At 46.0% G+C, this 20,658-nt stretch overlaps 1 protein-coding gene across 2 annotated transcripts in view; it reads right to left on the reverse strand.

The window, feature by feature from the left end:
* The window catches only part of ADCY2 (adenylate cyclase 2), a 378,139-nt gene that overhangs the window by 172,026 nt on the left and 185,455 nt on the right, over positions 1-20,658 (reverse strand). For both annotated transcript variants that reach the window (XM_072958875.1, XM_072958874.1), the window contains exon 4: positions 17,583-17,732. In XM_072958875.1, the coding sequence (XP_072814976.1) occupies positions 17,583-17,732 (150 nt within the window). The remainder of the gene's footprint in view (positions 1-17,582; positions 17,733-20,658) is intronic.

A 20,658-nucleotide genomic window follows, 5' to 3' on the forward strand; every position in this document is an offset into this window, starting at 1 on the left:
TCCCTGCGACAGCCCTGGGGGCGGCACTCCCACTACTCATATGATACAGAGCGGGAAACCCAGGCACAGACGGGCTCAAACCCAGCCAAACAAATAAAACAGCAAACCCTTGTCCAGGGTCGGTCACAATCGGGCAGAGCTTTCCCCTAGAAGAGGAAAGGCATTCCAGCGGGGGAAGGGTCTGCTCAGTGAGGGCTTCTGGTTAGGGGCAAGGTCTTCAAGCTCTCCTGAGGACACTGAACTTTCTCACGGTGACTTTTTCCAGCAGGAGAGCCTCAGGACGATGACGCCCGTACACGCGGAGGTAAAGGAAAATGCTCCCAAGAGCAAATTATTCCCAAATGAAACTTATTCTTGAGTCTTGGTTTCAGGAATTGGGTGAAATTGTCCTCCTGTGCAAACTTTTGCTAAAACCTCAGAAATTCCCTGCCCTGTGTACTTAGGGCAATAACGCCACGGGACAAGAGAATTCTGTGGAATGTGCTATTTATGATACTTATAAAGAACTCGATTCCCTCAGATGAAAGATGTTATGTAAATGCAGGTACCAATAATGCTAAAGTGAATAACGTGCTTCAGGGGATTCTGACTTTGACAGCGTGAATGTAATAAGCACTATTTACCTGGTCCTTAAACTGAGATTTTACTGCACTTGGATGGAAGAAAGATATTAAAGTGTAAGTGTACCAAACTGCGTAATTCAGAATGGCTAGTCCTTATATAAGCAATGTCTTTTTCCTTTGCAATGAATTTAGAATTACCACTTATAGAGGTTTTAAAATTTAACACATAATCTATTTTGATGGATATGAAAATCTAATTCTCTCCTTTAATGTAGTTTGAAATAAAAAATACTCACTGGGGCTGAAAGCAATGGGGTAAACCATTCCCTATTTTTAAATGTTGCTTTCTACAAGAAATCAGTTTTTCTAGACAAGATAAGACAGTCATCTACCTAAAAACGCCCAAGCAGAAACCATCTGATTTTTAAATGTTAGAATTTTGTTCTTCTTGCAGTCTTAATTAATAGCGCTATTTTTACACAAGGCAACTATAATTATTTATTCTTAGTATTTAGTCTTAATTCTCAAGTTTTACCAGTTTCTGGGCCCACAAAGTTTCCTTTATTCCCTCTTTTGTTTGAATTCATTTTTGTTTGTTTCACTGGAGGAAGTCCTCAAATTTCCATGTCACTATACATGTATGGGGTTGCGTTTTCTGAGTCCACGTGAGCCTGAAAAGCATACTGCTTATCTATCATCTATCTGTCTATCTATTTTTATTGAAATACCATCAGTTACAACGTGTCAGTCTCTGGTATTCAGCACAATGCCCCAGTCATGCATAATACATACATATATTTGTTTTCATATTTTTTTCATTAAAGGTTCATACTGCTCATTTACGAATGGCACTCTGACTTGATGTACAAATCAAAGTGCAAAATATTTAAGTCTTAAGTACTTAAGATTTTGCTCTACTGTTTTTTTAATGCCTGGTGTCGATGATGAGAAATGCAGCTCTGACTCTCGCCCCACAGCAGTTTTCCCAGTTTTTCTCCCTCCAGCAGCTGTTAGAACTTCTCTCCTTCTCTGCAGTACGGGCATGTGAGCAGCACAGAAATGAGGACAAAATGGGTATCTGGAGGGCCTGGGATTGAATAAACAAAGAATCAGGCTCGTAATTCAAGTATTGATGATCCCCTCATCTTTTTTCAGGGTAAAGAAATGTCTTTAAGTGATGATGTAAAGGAAGAGGGGGCAGAGATGTTCCTAGAAAGAAGGCGCTGCGTGTGATGAGGACGTGTCCACTGGTGACCCGGTGACCCAGGGAGCCATCTGCTTCCCAAAGCCCTTACACGAACTGGACACTCTCTCACTGGTGACAAGGTGGGGACATCCTTTAGTCTCCCCGGTTTTCCACATTTCCGTCTTCACAGTCTGTCAGCTGAAAAAGTATCTCCTGGTGTCTATGGGTTACGCTGGCTCTTTTTCTTCCCCCAGGACTCTGAAGATGAACATGCTGGCTCTGCTTTTATTATGACTCTTAAAAATGTCCCAGTGAAGTCAGTACCACATCAAATGAGCCTCAGCTGTCCCTCCATCCTGGTATAAAGTGTCAGCTACTTTCTGTGGACTCTCTTTAGGCCATCTGGAACTCAGAATGCATATATGTACTCTAAATATATATATATTTATAAACATATAAATTTAATAATCACATATGTGAATGTATTTATATAAATATATAGTCTCTCTATATACATCTGTATGTATCTGTCTGTATACATATATATAGAGAGAGAAAGAGACAGAGAGAGACAGAGACAGAGACAGAGACAGAGCACAATGCGGGCACACCCACATATTCATGGAAAATGTGCCCCTACTCAGTGATAATAAAGTGTATAAGATACGCACCTATCTACTGAGGTAGGTAATGTCATTACTCCATTGCTTTGGTCTGAATGTTCGTGCCCCCCTGGTATTCATATGAAAATCCTAGCCTCCAGTGTGATGGTATTAGGCAGTGGGGGCTTGGGGGTGATTACATCATGAAAGCAGAGCCTCATGATTGAGATGAGGGAAGATCCTTATAAAAGAGATTCCAGAGAGCCCCCTTCCTCCACGTGGGGGTACAAGGAGAAGTTGGCTGTCTGCAGCCTGGAGAGGGTCCTCACCACAACCCCATCATGCTGGCTCCCTGGCCTTGGACTTCCAGCCTCCAGAATGATAAGCAATACATTTCTGCTGTTTACAAGCACTCAGTTCATGGCATGTTGTATCATTTGATTGGATTAACACACCCGTTTTACAGATGAGCAAACAAAAGACCAGAGAGGTCACACACCTTTCCCAGAGTCACGCAGGTATCAAGGGGTGTCACAGGATTCGAAACCAACAACGAGGAGCCAGAGCGACACTCACAACGATTACACAATCCTGCCTTGCAGCGAGCAGCTCAATGAACGCCTGCGCAGGGCGCTGCACTGTGAACCGGGTCAGGGAGCTCACAGGCTCAGTTTTGCCCTGACACTGACCGTGCCTTTCACGCATCAATATGATTTGGTGCATGGCGTGGATCTGACAAGGGAGGGTGCAGCAAAACCCTAAACTAAGGAGGTGGCAGTGGGAACGGCAAATACCAACAACACAGCAGCACAACGGTTTTATGAAAGTTGCAAAGAAGAAAACACAAGAAGGGAGATTTAAATATGGGCTGAGGGTGAGAAGTGGGGAGTCACCAACGGAAACAGAGAGGACGACAAACAAGCGTGGTCTGGTGGAAAATGGGGTTTGGACATTCTGAGTTTGTGGTGGTAATGAAAACTGAGTCTAGAGCCCAAGAAAAGATGGAGGCAGAATTAGTGCACTGAGAGCCATCAATCCAGGCAGAATGACTGAAAATGAGTGATGTGCTGAAAGCTGACCAACACAAACAGGGAGAAAAGACGCCTCTGGGTGGAGCCCTGATGAACATGTGTGTGTTTGGTGGATGGGAAGAGAAGGAGTGTCCATCAAAAAACGTGCAGAGAAAAACAAAGTCAGCGATCCTGAGTGGGACCAGGTGACGGGAACCAAGACATAAGGTTTTGGTTCTTCCCTCCAAGAATCTTTTTCCCCTAGTGGACAAAAAAGTTGGCAACAAAAGTCAACCCTGCAGAAATCTAGGATGGCATATGCCTTTAAGTTAGCAGATGCTTCCAGCTGAACAGTGAGTTTTGATGGCAGCTGAACAGTGAAGCTAGGAAGTGGGTAAGAAGCAAAGAGAAATGGAGAGTGGTCACTACTTTTTCAAGAAGTTTAGTGGTGGGTGGAAGGAAACAAGAATGAAGACACCTGTGAGATATCTAAGACAATACAACTTTCTTTTAGCTTATTTATTAATTGTCAAAGAAGAGAAAGTGGAACGTTTATTAGCAAAGAAGAACATAGATACATGTTATTGGGGGCATTTAGATAAAAAGTAATTATGTTAAAATGTTGGCACATATTCTAAAATGCTCACAAGATATACTAGAAATAGAATAGAAACCTCACAAATTATATTAAAAAGGAAAAGACATACAAAATAGAATGACACATCTATAAAAAAGGATTAGAAAACAGGACTCAGTACCAGGAACCAGAATGAAGGATACAAGATGTGGTATAAAGATTATAACAAACACAAATGGTCTCAATTTTTCTCTAAAGACAAAAGTGTGTTTAGATTTAAAAGCAAAATCAAAATGGCATGGCTTAAAAGAGAAATATTTAGGAAGGTAGGAAAAAACATCAAAATATTTTTAAAGGTTTATGTATTTAATTGTAAAGAACAAAATGATGGTCATTTCTTATAAGCACAGGCACCAAGAAAACTGCCCAGCAGAGTGATGTCATTCAACACAGTATTGGAGACTCTTGATACCAGACAATGTAAACATTAAAGCTAGAAAAACGTAAAATGAAGTTTGCAAGTGATTATTGTACGTGAGATGAGTTCAGGAAGAAAAGCACTGTTAGAGTGAACAGAGAACCTCCTGAATGTCTGGATACAAGATAAACACACACCCCAGGAGACACCTTGAACACTGATTATAATCAGGTAGAAGTCACGTTGAAAAGAATATAACGTCTTCACAAGAGTGCAAAGACCGATAAAAATTTCAGAACGAACTCATCAAGACTGTGGGATCTTGCAGAGAAAACCTTAAAAGCTTTGTCGACTGATTTAATGGTATGTTTTGTAAATTGAGAAATTCAACATTTCTGAGTGATAAGGTTAAAGGAATATATTTCAGAACTTGAAAAAATGATCCCCCAGTCTATGTAGAAAAATAAACAGGCAAAAAAATCAAAGAAATTTCAAATTAAAACATACACATATATTTTATACATATATATATATATATGTATAAAGAAAGGAAGGGTGATGGTAACCTTGAAGATATAAGAATTACTGCAAAATACAGCAATGACGATGCTAAGTTCCTGGGACAAGGGCACAGACACAAACTCCTGGGTAAAACAGATTTGGCATAAAAAGTTTAAAAATATGCATGATAAAGGAAGATGCAAATACAGATCTGCATTTTACACCATGACTGTCTGTTATTCTTTAAGTTTGGGGTGTTGGGTAATATCTGTATTTTTGGTCTGCATTTTTTTACAACTCCAACTTGAGTGCAAAGCACTGTACACAGAGGCTCACAGAGGCTCACAGATTCTGAGAATCCTGGGGCAGGTGGATGGGCAGTTTGGCTCCCTCGCAATGTACAAACCCTTTAACCACATCCGTGACAGGTGCCGAACTCCCCGACCTGAGCCCCTGTGAGGGGGCATGTGAGTTCCCTGCCTCCCAGGAGCTGGAGCACCGCTCAGAGAGATAGGGGGTGACAGGAGCATCAGACCTGGGTCCTCCTTGGAGAGCGTGACACTGGGGACACATGCTAGCAACTGATTTTCAAAGTTCTCATCTCTCTACTCAAAGGGTGTCTTGTGAAGAAAGGCTGGACAGGGAGCAAGTGGAACTTCCTCTGAAGCATCAGAAATGCAACCTTCCAAATCCCTTCTCAGCTGGAGGACTGGACCAGCTATGTTTTCCTTAGATTTAGAAGACGATCCAGCCCATCACTCTCTGTTGCACCAACAACGGCAGACAGTGAGGCACGGGATGGTGAAACTCATCGTTCTCTGGAGAAAATACTCACGAAACATCTTAAAATTGGTATTTCTCTTTTTTGCAAAATAATATCCCTGAGTTGTCCTCTCCAGCTTTCAGTCTCATGCTGTTCATTTCTCAGCGAAATAACATAAAATCATGATGTCCCCAAAGGCAGAAGACCATTGCTATAAATGCTAATTTACATGGGAACTGATAGAAGTATTTTTCATGAAAGCATGTAAAAAGCGAACTTCATTTAAAAGCAAGTTTTACATTGTTTCCGTTATTCATCAGCAACTCAGAGATCTTTCAATTCTCCCTTGTGTAGAAGTTGTTCCATGTACGTCCATCTGAATCAGCTGATGAAATACAGTGCACATTAATGAAAGGATTTCCCTGTTTTTCAGCAAACATTCAAAATCTCACTCCTAGTTTTCCCAAGAGCTCACTCATCTGAGTGTTGTATCTTCAGAGCCCAAGTTTTGAAAGCTCCTCAATCTGTCTACCCCTTTTTTAAGAGCAGGATCTGTGGTTGACATTTGTCTCTGTGCACCGACCCAACCTTTAGAACGCCCACTCCTAAACATTGCCCCTAAACATTTTTTTTTCTTAACTTGACAGTGAAATTCACCAGGAAAGATCTGAACTAGTAACTATTTAAGTGCTGCCGTATTCACCAACTTCAAAAATCTAACACCGTTTTAAAGATCCATTACGCTGCAAAGTGTCATCACGATTGTATCCATGAGCCAAGCATTCTAATACAGGCTTGTTCTGGGTCAAGTCAACAGGCTGGGTGATTTCATGCTTGTATTATGCCTTTGATATAAAAACTGCAGCGTTCATAACACACACACACGATTCTGTCTGGATGCTCCCAATTGGAAGGATACTGACCACTTCCATGACAAAGGAGACTAAAATAACCCAAGTTCAGAGAAACACTTCAGTTGAATTTCATGAGAAAAACTTTTGGGGAGAGGCAAACGGGCCTGGGAGAACAGGGAACTGAGATTTTTTTCTGTTTATCCTCGTTTATCCTTTGCAGATTTAACACAACCAAGTATTACTTTCATGAGTAACCGTGTAAGTGAGCCTCATAATGGAAAGACGTATCTGATGGTATCTGGGTTCGTTCAGAGCTGACATGTCCAAATGTAGTAAGAGATTATATTTAACCTGCAGAGAATTCAGAAGAGACAGAGGAGAGACTGACGAATGGTTAATCAAGACAGTGTACAGATACTCGGGAGCTGAGGCGCTGGCTATAATCCATTAGGGGTCCAACGTGTCAGAGGGTCTGGCTTGGGACCACTGATAATAATGGAGCTAAATGAATTACTGCCATGTACGTATACAATTAGTAACTGCATTAGAAGGGATGAACACAGAAGGGGAAGAGAGGGAGAGGGGAAGAGGGAGAGACAGGGCAGAATGTTCTGGTGTGTGTTGTCAGCTGGTGTGCATGTTCTTGCCTTCTCCATGCCCAGAATTGCACTAGGTTCTAAGAACATAAAGAAAAATAACGAAATAATAGACAGCCCTTGCCACCAAAGAATTCACAGTCGAGTTTCAGGATGGCAGGAAGGGGCCCCAGGCAGGCCAGCTGGACGGATGCCGCACTGGGAAATGGGCCCAGCGTCACTTTGGCCGCCAGTAAACTCTTGGGCAGCTGCCAAGGTGGTGGCCACATTTTGATGCCTAGTGAGCCGTGGATGGGAAGAGCCACTGAGAGGGGCCTGGGAGAGGACACCTTCACACGTGGCAGCCGGCCTCATGTGAACAGGTTTTGTGTTTTGTTTTAATGCACCTTTCTTCCTCTAGCCACTGGATCTTGTCCCAGAGTGACAAAGATTCCCCTTGTCTGAGGAATGGTCATTTCCTTCGGGGGCTGAGATGCCTGCGTGGCCCGAGGGGCCTAACGTCCCAGCAGGTGGGTCCGAGCCCATTCTGCGGTCAGTGATAAAGCATTCCCGCTTCTGCTCTCCACGACGCCTTGAGAGAATGACGTCATCGCCACACAAGGGGCCAGAAAGGGGCCTCATATAAGACCCTGGGAAAAAACACAGCTACAAAGAAAATTCCACTCTGAGGCCAAACATTGTTCCCTGGACCCCTGTCACTTGGAATCTGGCCAAGCAAGGTGCACAGGGGTCCGTGCACAGTGGGAGGGAAATCTCACTGTTTCTGCAGCTGCCTTTCCGTGCTGGACCCACGGAGGTGGCCAAAGCTGCGCCCACTGCTCTGGGTTTGTGCTGTTAAGTTCAAACAACACCATGGCTTGCTGACTGATTTTTATCTCCAGGTGAAACGCTCAGCTTCCGACTTCCGTTCTTGTAGCGAGGACGGTGCTTTCAGTAAAGCTATCCAACCCTGAAACCGTCGCGCTCTGGGCAGCAAGCCTTCCGAGGACTGCAGTGACCACAGCACGTTCACTGACAGGGATGTTTTCTCTTTCGCAAAGAGGATGAGTTATTTTTCCTTTAACATTTAATCTTATGGTTTCCCTTTGATGTGTGGTGAAACATCGTTAGTCCAAATTGAGGCCTTTTTGTCTTAACTCTTTCTCTCGATTTTGCTCATAGTCTTTCCAACTGTTTTTGGCTCCGCTTCCATGATGTTACTATTTGCCTGTTTTTCAGTAACTCTTTTTGCTTGTTTCTATTTGGGTTAAAACCTTTCTAGCAGCTGTTATCAGAACACGAGCTAGCACGCCCCATACACGACAGCCGTGATGATTTATTAACTGTAATCCAGGATCTGAGTTGCTTTTCTAGAAAAAAATCAATCAATCCTTCTGCCCTTTCCTTCCTGAGAATCAATGACTCAAAATAAAAAAAGACACGGGGTGTGTAACTACGTAATACAATACAGGAGAAGCTATTAATAATAGGCAGCTTACAATGTCCTGCCAGGGAGGCCACAGGAAGACACGGGACACGACACTGCTTTCCATCTCGGTAGAGAAAGTCCTGAGCAAACAACCTGCTCCGCATTTTTTGGCGCCTCTGCCTGTTCCGTGTGTCACGGCCTGTCCTCCGTCACCGCCCGTTCTTTTTAACCCCTCTGCCCAGGTGCCTGCCAGGCTGCAGGGACTGGCGGTCACTTCACCCACATCCCTCTGCATCTCAGCGTTTGACTGAGTTGACCGCTGTCCCCCGACGCTTCCTCTTTTGGCTTCTCCTGAGCCGTGCTGTCTGGCTTCTCTCTCGTCTGGTGGGTGGTCCTTCTCAGCGACGGGCTAACCCCTCTCCCCCATCTCTTCCCAAAGGCTGGTGCGCCCCGGGGCTTGGTCCGGGGTCGTTTTTATCTTTTCTACTCCTATTCTCTCCCTAGGGGTTCTCATTTGGTCCTTTAAATTCCAACTCCATGCTGATGACGTCCACATGTATGTCTCCAGCTCCAGATTTTACTCACAACTGCCAGCTTGGTATCTCCTCTTGGACACAGAATAGGTCAAACCTCAACTCTTGGTTTCTACTCCACCTCCATCCTCCATCCCCCATAATAAATATTGTTCCCAAAGACACTGACATCTGAGGAGTGGCACACCAACCATTATCCAGTTGCTGGAGTTTAAACTTATGGATCTTTCTTGGCTAGTTTATTTTCTTCTCACCCACCATCCAATCCAACAGTAACCCCTCTACTGGTTTCATTTCAAAATATGTCCTGAATCTGTCCACTCCGACCCAAACTACTCTTACCGAGATAAGGTCTAGACCAGCTCGTAGTGGGGCACCTGCCTGGAATGCTTCCTCTTCCAACTCACTCTCTACCAGCAGCCAGAGAGCTCCTTTAAGAATGTCTGCCTGTTCCCGTCACTGCCCTACTTAAAACCCTTCAGTGACTGCCCTGTCCAGATATAACAAAACCCCAAGTCCTTCTCACACCTTGCAAGGCCCGGTGTGTGGTCTGGCGTCCGGCTCCTGGCTCCCTCCTAACTCCCCTCTCTTCCCCAGCTGTCCCGCTGACCTCCGTGTCCTTCAGACCGGTCAGTCCGGGCCTTAAGTCTGGACGTTGGCAGGCCACCCCTTCTGCTCGGAGAACTCCCCATCAGGTCACCCTGACGAGATGACTCAGCCTTCTCTAATTCATGCTGCAACTCAGCTCACGTCCCCAGAGAAGCCTCCCCGACTGGCCTCCCTGGGTGCCATTCCACCTTCTTCCCACCCCGCCAAGCTTTGTCACGTGACCTTGCGGCATCTTCTTGTGAAAATTATGCCTTCAGACAGTTATAACCTGTCTCTTGGCATTCAGACTTAAACCCAAAGAGAACAGGGACCTGCAGGCTCCTCCCAGAATGCTGCTACACTCCGTGGGTCGGTCCCTGGCACAGAATAGATCATTGAAGGAAAAAAAATGTGAAATGGGAGTTTTGATGTGTAGTAAATCAGGGCTTCCATAGCCTTCATGAGCCTGCATTTAGCAGAAGAACACATGTAAAAGTCCTACTTTAATCTACCAGTTCGCACACAGGTTTCTGTGCTCATCACTGCCTCTGACGCTCCTCGGGTGTCACTGCTGAGTGTATCACGTGGTCCTCCGTGCTTTCACATTCATGGAAAACCCAGGTCTTTGGGAGGAATTTTCACATCCAGTAACGCACATATATTAAATGGCCAATAATCTATAAACAGCTTACAGGATTCTTCTAAAGAAGCCAAAGAACAAAATTTTCCAAACCTTTGAGGTCACTTAGACAACCTAAAAAGGGGTAACTCCAAAGACTAACATCTTTTGAACATGCATGAACAAAATCAACAAAATTCTAAAGCTCCTAAGCCATCCTTTTCAACTTGCTGTAAATCCTGGTGGGCTTCCTGTAAATGGTATAAACATTGCTGCGTTGATTCAGCAAGCAGAGCGCTAATGCCACAGGACGTGTAGGGGCCCAACTGTGCTGACATCTGCAGGAAGAAAAACACGACTGCAGTCACGGAAGACTTGGCATTTGACTTTGACTCTGAAGTGGGCACGCATCTTCTCCTGTGTCGGACGAACACCCAAAGGATGGACACTGCGACCAGAAGGACTGGTTCTGGAGCGCTTTCTTTATTGGGCTTATTTTTCTCATATCAGATGATCCTGAGGGTACTTGAGTCTTTCCATTAGATTATCCTTTGCCTACTAAACAGTCTTGCCAGCATCAAAATACTGCTCCACAGGGTGTAAAAAGTAGGCAATCTCCAAGAAAAAAGAAAACCTTTCAGGAGCCAAATATATCAAAACCAGGTGTCTCCTGAGGGTGCAACTTCTGTTTTTTCTGTGTGTTTCTCTAGTATCATCAACAAGGATTCGCTGGGGATAATCCGGTGCAACATAAATGTCGCCCAGGTGCTCCTCCAAGGAGACAGGCGAGTGGCTTCCTCACCGTGATCTGAGATGGGGCTTTGCTCAAGTGTCGTGCGTGGGGGAAACTTCTGGAGGCTTTGACCTTTTAGCTTTTCTACTGTCATGACAGAAATAGGCATTTGCACATATTGGATTAATTTAAAAATCTGATTAATGATTGTAACACTATTTTACTTTTCTCTTTAGAACAGGATGACTAACTTCTTACAGAATGAGCGCTAATGCTGTTTTGAGCCCCTATTACTAGTGCCCCGCAGTGGTGTTCACTTCGGGCACTAAGATTTGACCTTGATTCCTACAGTCTTCCTCCTCTTTCCCCTTGATCTTCGATCTATAATTGTTGGTTTCTCCTTAAAGGAGCCAGGATACACAGTCACCGCCTGGCCTTCACTGCAGTCTTTGAAAGTATGTAATGACCTCATCCATTCTAACTGAAGGACACACTGGAAAGTATTTCAGGCTTGATGATTTGAGGGTTATTGATACATTTTTTTTCCTGGAATTGATTTTCATTTCCCCTTTAAAAGTATCTATAAGCATCATGGCATAAATCGCAGCATCCCAAAATAGCTTCTTTTGTGTTTCTCAATGAGACACAGTATCTGAGCTTCGTGAGAATTTAAGTAATAAACAGCACACAGGGCGGTGCAAGCTGTTAAAGCAAGTCCTGAACTTCATTCCCATAAACTCGCATGGCAGACACTGTAAAGGGGACTCTGTTATGAAATCTCAACTCTTCATTTTTTAAGAATTCCAAGCAAAACGTGTTATCTTCCACATCATTCAATCTTCCCCTAATGGGTGGTGAAGAAAAGGTAGTGTGACATGTGAGCTATGTCCTCTCCACCAAGGGAGAGGGACCAAAGGAAACAGGACGCAATTCACCGCTTAATATGATGGAAACAAGTGGTGACCAAGAATGCTGCAAGTTACGACATCATCAAGGAAAAACTACACAAGTGATTACTAAATAAAATAGGAAAAAGTGGGTGGGGCGGGAGGTGGGAGGACAGTTTATTTAATAATCTTTGAAGACGCGAGAGCCAGAGCGGGGTCAGAACCAAACTGGAAGGACTGTGTCACGTTCTGCGTTTCTCCTGTTCTGCTGTCTCTGCTGCGTGCACCGCCATCCCCAAAGGCCACGGATACCATTTATGCCAAAGTCTGCTGCTTTAATTCTTCAGGAACTGCAGTGAGAAAGTCTCACTGGGCTTGAACTCTTCGGGGGCTCCTATTTCCAGTTTGGTTTTATCAAGAGGTGTACACTCTGGGCTGGCTCACCCTGGACTCCACGGACCGACTCAGACACAGACGACGAGTGCAGTGATGAGGCCTGTGGTAGAAGCGGCAGGGACTGCCTCGCACCGTCCATCCTGCTGGTGAAATGTAAGCCTCCCAGCGCGGTGAGCAGGGGCTGGTGAAAGCAGTGTTTGGAACAACTCCCTATCAGATGTTCCAGCAGACAAAGCAGAACGTGTCTCTGTTCAATCTGTCTGCTTCAAGGAAGAAGGGAGCTTATTACGGAGGGGACTCAGGAGCCGGAATGGCTGGCACCAAACACTCCCCCTGCCCCAGCGCGGTCGATGGCTTGGCCAGGGCGGCCTCTGATTTGTTTAATGCCAGTGCGTGAAAGTCATACGAGTTCAATGCGAGACCGGCTGCAGATCACTTTCTTAACAGGATACTGTTTGGGATGCGGGAGAGACTGCTTCTTAAATTTGACAAGAGCTCAAGGAGAACTTCCATCACAAGAACTAAGACACAGAGAAGGTAGGAAATTTGCCCAAGGCCACACTAAAAGATAATGTAACCAGGATTCAACTCAGGAGGTCCGCCTCCAGGGTCCGCCTGCTTCGCAGCCACTCACCACAGAATGGAAATAAAGCCACATACAGACTGAAGACGGCGGCTTCCTGAGTGTGATCTTCCATACAAGTCCCCAGCATTCTCACGGACGATATGCTGCCTACGGTGGTAACGCATCAGCTAATGACAGTCAGATCAATGACTGGTATTGTCTTACGCTTGCTTATGCAATTAGTAATAATAAACAGCATAGCTTAAAAAAAAAAAGTCCTTTATGGCTGAGAACACTCTCTATCCCCAGAGATCACTCCAAAACCCCAGGCAGAACCAACATGAGAGGCAGAAAAAACAACACTTCAGAGCCGAGTGATCTTAGACAAGTCACTTGGCAATTACTTTACTTGGTCTAAGTGCGGAAAAGGACTTACGCGGTAAGAGTTTGTAAATCGATTAAGAAGACAGGATAGTAGGCTGAATAATGAACTCGCAAAGATGAACTCCATTCTAACCCCCAGCACCTGTGACGATGTGACCTTACACGGAAAACCCAGAACTTAGCAGATGGAATTCACTTAAGGACCTCAAGATGGGGAGGTTCTTCTGGATTCTCCTCCTTTGAGGGAGGCTGGAGGGTTAGGCAGAGAGAAGGAAGACGGTGCAAGAGCAGAATCACAGACCAGAGAGCGGGGGTGGAGACAGAGGGAGAGACTGGAAAATTCTCTGCTGCTGAATTTGAGGTTGAAGAAAGGGGCCGGGACCCAGGGAATGCAGGCAGGCTCCAGAAACTTGAAAAGGCAGCTAAGCGGACTTGCCCCTTCAAGCCTCCGGAAGGAGCCGGCCGTGCCAACACAGCGATCTGGCTCATGAGACCGACTTCGGACTTCGGGTCTCCAGAAACGTGCAGCACTAACCTGCCCTAAGCCGCCACAGTCGTGGTCATTTGTCACAACAGCAACAGAAACCTGATGTAACAGTGTGAGCAAAAAGAACTAAACAGACAACTGGCACCTTATAAGGACTCAAAGAAACACCCATTCTTCCCTTTCTCCTTTCCCCTCATGGAAGGGGACCAAACTTTAGCAGTCCAAACCCAAAACAGCTTCAGCAGCGCTTCCCCGAGCATCCTAAATGGTGCGTGCAAAGCAGCCGGGCGTGCCCGAAGAGCACCCACTATCGTATCAGGACAGAGACGGGAACATTTATTACCTGCCCAACCACGGGCACAAAAGGTCCACTTGTTCCAACGAAGTCTGCAGAGAGGAAACACAATTTTGCCCCCAGGGAGAGCCAGGAAGCCCCTGGTTCACTAGCCCCCACCCCTAGCCCAGTGGGATACAGACCCAGGTGTAACCCGGGGGCCATGGCTCGCTTGACTGGCGTTCTCCACCGGAAAGCACACTGTGTCACGGGCAGTCTTCAGGATGGTTCCAGAGGAAGGCAGACCGTATAAAGATTCAGTGAATTATATTACTTTAAAACAAAGACAAATATAAATTGAAGAGTGTTGATTTTCTCTCTATAGAAAAGAAAAGCCCAGTTCTCAGTCCTACAGAGGCAACACTGACTTCAGTGAAGTGGGAGGGTCCTTGTTTTGCTCTGAATCCGGCTGCTGTCAGTCCCTGGGAGGCTCTTGCCCACCCCAGGGAGAGGCACCTGCGGCCTCCTCAGGTGTGATGAAGGGTCTTCTGCTCACGGACACCGAGCACAAGAAGCAGCTTTCACCGCGGGGCGGGGAGTTTAACGGCGAAGTCAAAGCTCACCGCTTTCAGGCCCCAGTGGCGGCCTCCACGCTCATGGGATGTACTTGTTTTCCCACTTAGTGAAAAAAATATATATATATTGTTTATACATGAGGGCACTTTTAGGGAAAGAATACAACTCTGAGAAAAATTTCTGCTAACATTTTTCATTCCTTCTTCTCCCAAAATCTTACAGCGCAAATAGCCACTTTATTCAAACATGGTTGTTAATCTCTAGAAATTCATCTCATTTGCATCTAGGAAAAATACTATCTAAGCTGAAGAAAAGAGAGTACAGAGTTGAGCAAATTTTGAAATGATTTCAGAATCTCTAGGCACTGCTCAGGAGTATCAACTGTTTGCAGCCCCAGCGGGCTCGCTGAAGGGGCAGCTCCCTGGGCTCCATGGGACACACACGTGCCTTCCTCCCCAAGGACTGAGGGCAGCAGCGGGTCAGGCTGAGAGATGAGGCCCCGGCACCACTCAGGACAGCGGCCACTGGGCCTCCAGGAGCATCCGCTCCCTCCGAGGCCCCTGTAGACGTAACAGTAAAGTGGATGGTATAGGTTTTATCCAAGTGGTGGCTGAAACTAATCGTTAATTGTTTAGTAGCTGCTCGGCACACTGCCCCCCACCTGAAGAAGATGCTCTGCAGGACACTGCTGTTTGCTGTAGTGACTGAGGATGGAGCAAAAATGGTTTGCGGGAAAGGGTGGACCGGCAGTGACATGTGCAGCTCTTGGTCCGGGCTGTGGCCGCAGCAGACCCCGCTGTCTCAGAGACTGCCCTTCGGCAGGAGGGACACGCGGGTGGCCACTGGCCAAGTCTTACTTGTTCCCTTAAGTCTGTCCCATCACATCTTACTGATTTCATTAAATTTTTCACTCCCATTTAATTACACGCTGGTCTGAAAAAACTACATTTATTCTAATTCTAGAAACATATTTTCCAAAGCCCTAACAAGAAAAGTGCTCCAATCTGGGCTCCAGATCCTAAGAGCTGACTCCCAGCTTTGGTCTCCAAATAACGTGCGTGCTGTCAAATTGTGTTTTATTAAATATCTTTAGTATAAGGTCTTATTTTGCTTCCAAGTGTCCCTTTTCTCTTTCCTTGTTTTAAGGGATCATTAGCTCCTTTCCCTAAAGCTATTAATACATGCCCTTATAACACCTCCCGTGACGGCCTCACAGAGCCTCCAGCACGAGGTGTGCCTCACTGGTCTGGTTATGGAGCCGTGTAAGGTCAAAGTGTGGCCTTTCTGACCAGTTGGACCCCACAAATCACTGTGACAAGGGATGACACCCGGTTCTGGTTGCTCAAGGTCGCTTCAGGGAGTCGGCAGTGCAGAGGAGGTCGGCAGCCTGACTTACTGCTCTGTCAAAGCCGGTGCTATAAACATTAGGTTACATAATCCGTCTGCTGGGAATTCCAGGTCTCCCTAACCTTGGTGCTATTCTGAAGGCAGTTCTGCAGGTGATGGAAAAGAAAGGTAAACAAGACCGGCAGGACAGACCTGATCTAGTCACCGCTGTTTGAAAAAGGAAACCATCTAGCCCAAACATCTGGACTGTGTATACGGGACAATCACGAACGCTAAGTGCTGTCTGTTGAAACTATGGAATTTTCTAGAACCTGGATTTGAACTATTACTGAACACAGATATGCGAAGATTTGCTGGCTAACGGGCTCATGTCAACAGCTGTCTCTATCTCAGCGTTGAATACAGAGTCTGATATACATAGAGACTAAGGAATCAAACATTGAGTATGGAATATTTTTGCTATACATGTTGTAACACAAAATGCTTTTTAAAAAACAAACCCGAAATCTGCTAATACGGGTGAGAAAGTAACATTTACAGGCACATCCCAGGGCCTAGGCTCATGCCTGCCGTGAACTCGGTGCTCCATGAACATTTGTTGAATGAATGAATGGAACTCCCTGTTTTCAAAAAAGAATTCAATTATTATCTACAAGTCCATACACAAATCAAAGTCTAGTGTCAAAATTCGAAGGATTTCTTTGGCTCCCACCACCATAATACATTGTGATGAAATCATACACAACAGACTAACTCAATACAACAAATAGCAATGGCGCATCTTCCATGTGCCAAATTTTGATGAATGAGCTCAGAGAGGTGACTGTGGTGTTCACAGAGAGTCGTGCTAACGACCACCTTCACAGATGGAGGCTGGGTTCCTAGTGATGGACATACAAACCCAAGAAAAACAAGTTTATTCACATGGGTATTTCGCCATGACCTGAAATTAAGCATGTCACATACAGGACTCCTTCCTAGTCTTCCCTCCAAAGCACACCTGCTCCACCTGCTCGCCACCGTCCTGGATGACACCACGTGGCTTCGCTCCCACTGCCACTTACCTCCAGTTCCTATCTCTGCAGTGTTTCATCATGACCTGTTCATTCCTCTGATGTCTGCTTCTTGCATCACCCACAGCAATCACTGTAGGACAGCCCCTGACACCATGACGACTAGTTCCCTGTCAGACTCCCCCTCCTGACTCCAATCACCTCCCTCAAGGACGATTTCAATCATCCATCCCATTTCATCATTTCATCCCACCCCATCCCATGTGGAAAACAGGCACTCTATGAAGAGCTGTAGGTGGTCCAGAAAGATTTCAGCAGGGGGCAAACTCTTGCCACAAATACTATCACAGAGAAATGGGCTTTACCCAAAAGTGGGTGCCTTAATGAAGTGTTACTATCATCATCATCATCATCATTATTATTTGAACTTCCCCTGCCACGTGTTGAGGGTGGTTGATGTGGCTGTCAGCTTGTGGGCGATCCTGGGGTCACTGGGGTTGAGTCTGAAGATGCCATCTCTGCTGGTTGGTTTACAGTGCCACCAAGCACCCTGGAAGCTGGGTGGGCAGGGCAATCAGAGAGCTACTCTGGTTTCCTCCCGATGCTTCGAGTGAATGAGCTGCACACTCGACATGGGCGGCAGCAACATCAGGTCAGTAACACCTCCAGGAACACAGATGGAAGATTGAAAATGCACTTTACCTGCTGACGTTTTTCAAATTCCAACTTGATCCGGGACTTGATGCAGTTGCACGTGTCCTGATATGTCTGCTGCAGAGCAAGCTCCATGAGGTGCTTGTGGTATGCCCCCGCCAGGTTTCCACAGATGAAAATAATCACATTGGCCAGGATCTGATGAGACACAAAGAGCCACTCAGCAGGCTGAGCATTCCTCCCTCACGAACCCAACAAAAGCAACGCAAATGAGCAACAGTCTGCAAAGAGGTGACTCTGCAGGAGGTTAATTTTATTTCTTTTTCAAAACTAACATTTGCATCTATGTAACAGAAACAGCTGTCACCCTTATGGATTCCATCCCCTTCTCGGATCCATGCCCTCCGACAGGTGACTCTGCAGTCCCTCCCTTTCTTTGGGCTCTGCCATGTGCTTTGCTACAGCTAATGCAATGGGGGTGGGAGTAACCCAGTGCCAGATCTAGCCTGGCTTAGGTGGTCTGGCATTTTGGGTGACTCTGTTGTGTCTCATCAGGAAAAGAACATGTTCCGGCCAGCCTACTGGTCCCAGGAAGATGAGAGACATGGAACAGAGATACCCAGCCAACCCCTAGTCTACTATTGTGTTCCACTGGGATTTCATGGTTGTTACACAGCATTACAATGATCCTAGGTAACTGAGACAGGCTGCCCTCACATTGAAACTGTATTCACTGAGCCTGGAAAAGTGATATTCCCCAATATCTATGGTTTATATAGGAATATGGTAGCCTTTCAAACCATGTAACTGGTTATTCTGTTGATGATAAAAATAATTCATGTTCACAAAAATCAGGGTGGGGGAGAGAAAAACACATAAAGAAAAACTAAAAAGAACCTAGAATTTCCTTGCTCAAGAAGACCACTGTTGTCCATACGGCCTTACCTACCCACTCCACATCCTCCCATATTCTCAAACTTGGTGCCATATTTGGTATCATCAAGACCAGTATCTTGTTGCAAAGAAACTGAGTTCATCCTGAATGCAGTGTTTTGCTTTACTTTTTAAATTTAACATCTAATCCGATTTTTTCCAGATCAAAAAATTCTGTAGAAACAGGACTTTGAGTGCTTAGATAATGTTCTGTCCTGTGACTACATCATAATTTAGTTATGTCCATACTACCTAGCACTGACTTTATCAGTATGCTTTGCATTTGCCTAAAGTTAGAGTGGTCAATCTTGCATCTAAAGTTTTGGCTTCATAGTTAATCATTTCCTTGGGCTCAATTAGTAAAATACACTGAGTTGAAAGCCGTGAATATTTTAAATTTCTTGGTATCTATTGCACAATTTTGATATATATTGCATTCCGAGGAAATGTTCCACTGACAGTCTCACCAGCAGTGTATGACAGTGTTTTTTTTCAAGGAACGCTATTAACCCAGAGCAAGTGGGGAAGATACAACTGACGATTGTGTGTGCAGGGCTGGGCCTGCGCAGGTCCGGCAGTGCCCGCATGGCCATGCCTGGGCCAGATGTCCCGCTGCCCCGGCTCCTCTCCACATGACCTGACTTCTCACCAAACAGGCACGAATGCCTTCAGCAACAAAGGCAGGGCATCCATTTCCCAATGTCCTGTGCTCCTTGCTAAGAGTCTCCCACTGACACACATCAGCTTATCGCGGACAGCATGGGCGGCTAGGACTCAGCCACTGCCGGGGATGTTTTATTCCTAAGCCGCCAAGGTCCCCGTGATGGGACTCCACAGAGAATCGGGCTGCACGCCCTCTGCACAGTGTAGTCCCTCCTCCCAAAGAAAGCAGGTCAAATTTGTCTGATCAGAGAGGTGGGGAGAAGGTTACCCTGGACAGCTTACCCTCCTCTGCCCTCTCAGCGGTCCAGACCCTGAACACAGTGCTCATCCCTGCCAACCGGAGAGCCCAGGACCCATGTGCCCCTGGGCTGGGGCCAGGGGAGATGGCTTCATGCAGGACAACAGTTAAGTCCAGCTGGTCCAGACCTAAGCCATTTCTCCAAACACTCTTAACAGTGATAAAGGCGGTATTTTACTCTTCTGACACTCTGTCACTCGATAGGTCTGAACGCTGGTAGAAAACAAGGGTGTTGGTTCTTAGCCACCCAAAGCCCAGGGAACCCATTCTGGGGATGGAGGGGTAGAGCAGGGCAGAGTTAGAAATGGGCCGATCAGTGGGATGAGCTTTGTTCTGTGAACAAGCACAGCCTCCCGGCACAAGTGGAAGGCAGTTGTTGAGACTAGAACAGCGTGGCCTTCCACGTGGCCCCACCTACCCCACTGGTTCCGTGGGTGTGGGAGGTGGAGTTTCCTGGACTCACCCACATTCTCACAGCAACCCCGGAAATGGTCTCTTATTCATCCAAATTTTATCTCCCCTCCAGGACTGCTGCTGATTAAAGTATCAGTGGTGGGTGTAACCGTGCATGTGCATGATGGGTAAGAGTTGTGCATGATGGATGCATGATACGTGTGTACACAGCATGCATGCAAGATTTGTGTGATGTGTATGGCGTGTGTGATTGGTTGTGTGTATACACGTGAGAGCCATATGTGTCTTGAGTGATTTGTGTGTGATGTCTGGATGTGGTACGTACGTGCACATGGGATGTGTTATCTGTATGACGTGTGTGACATGTTTGCAGGCTGTAATCTACACAGGGGACATGCATGTGGTTTGTGTGGTACGTGCATCTGCGGCTCTGACATGTGTGCATGTGGTCTGTGTGCACCAGCACCGAGCTTGGGAGCGATGGGCCAGCCTTCAGTGTTGCCTGCACACATTTCTGGCTGCACAGGCTCCATTCCTTCCCGCGGCCATCCTCTCACACATCGCCTGGTGGAAGTCCATCGGGGGAGCAAGTGGAAGAGCTGATGGACCTCCCGACTTCTTGTCTGAGGACAGGCCCTCCCCTCGCTGACGGAAGTTCATGTCAGAGATGTGCCCAGGGGGCCCTGTTAATGAAGCCCTGCAGTCCTCTGTTTCTGCAAAATGACCATGACTTTGTGAAAGGTTCCTCAACCTTTGTCGTTGCTGGAAGAACAGCGAGCCGAAGAGCGCAGGAGTGAGAGGCACCAACACAAAACA

This window comes from Vicugna pacos, chromosome 3 (genome assembly GCF_048564905.1).
Source record: "Vicugna pacos chromosome 3, VicPac4, whole genome shotgun sequence".
NCBI classification, from domain to species: Eukaryota; Metazoa; Chordata; class Mammalia; order Artiodactyla; family Camelidae; genus Vicugna; species Vicugna pacos.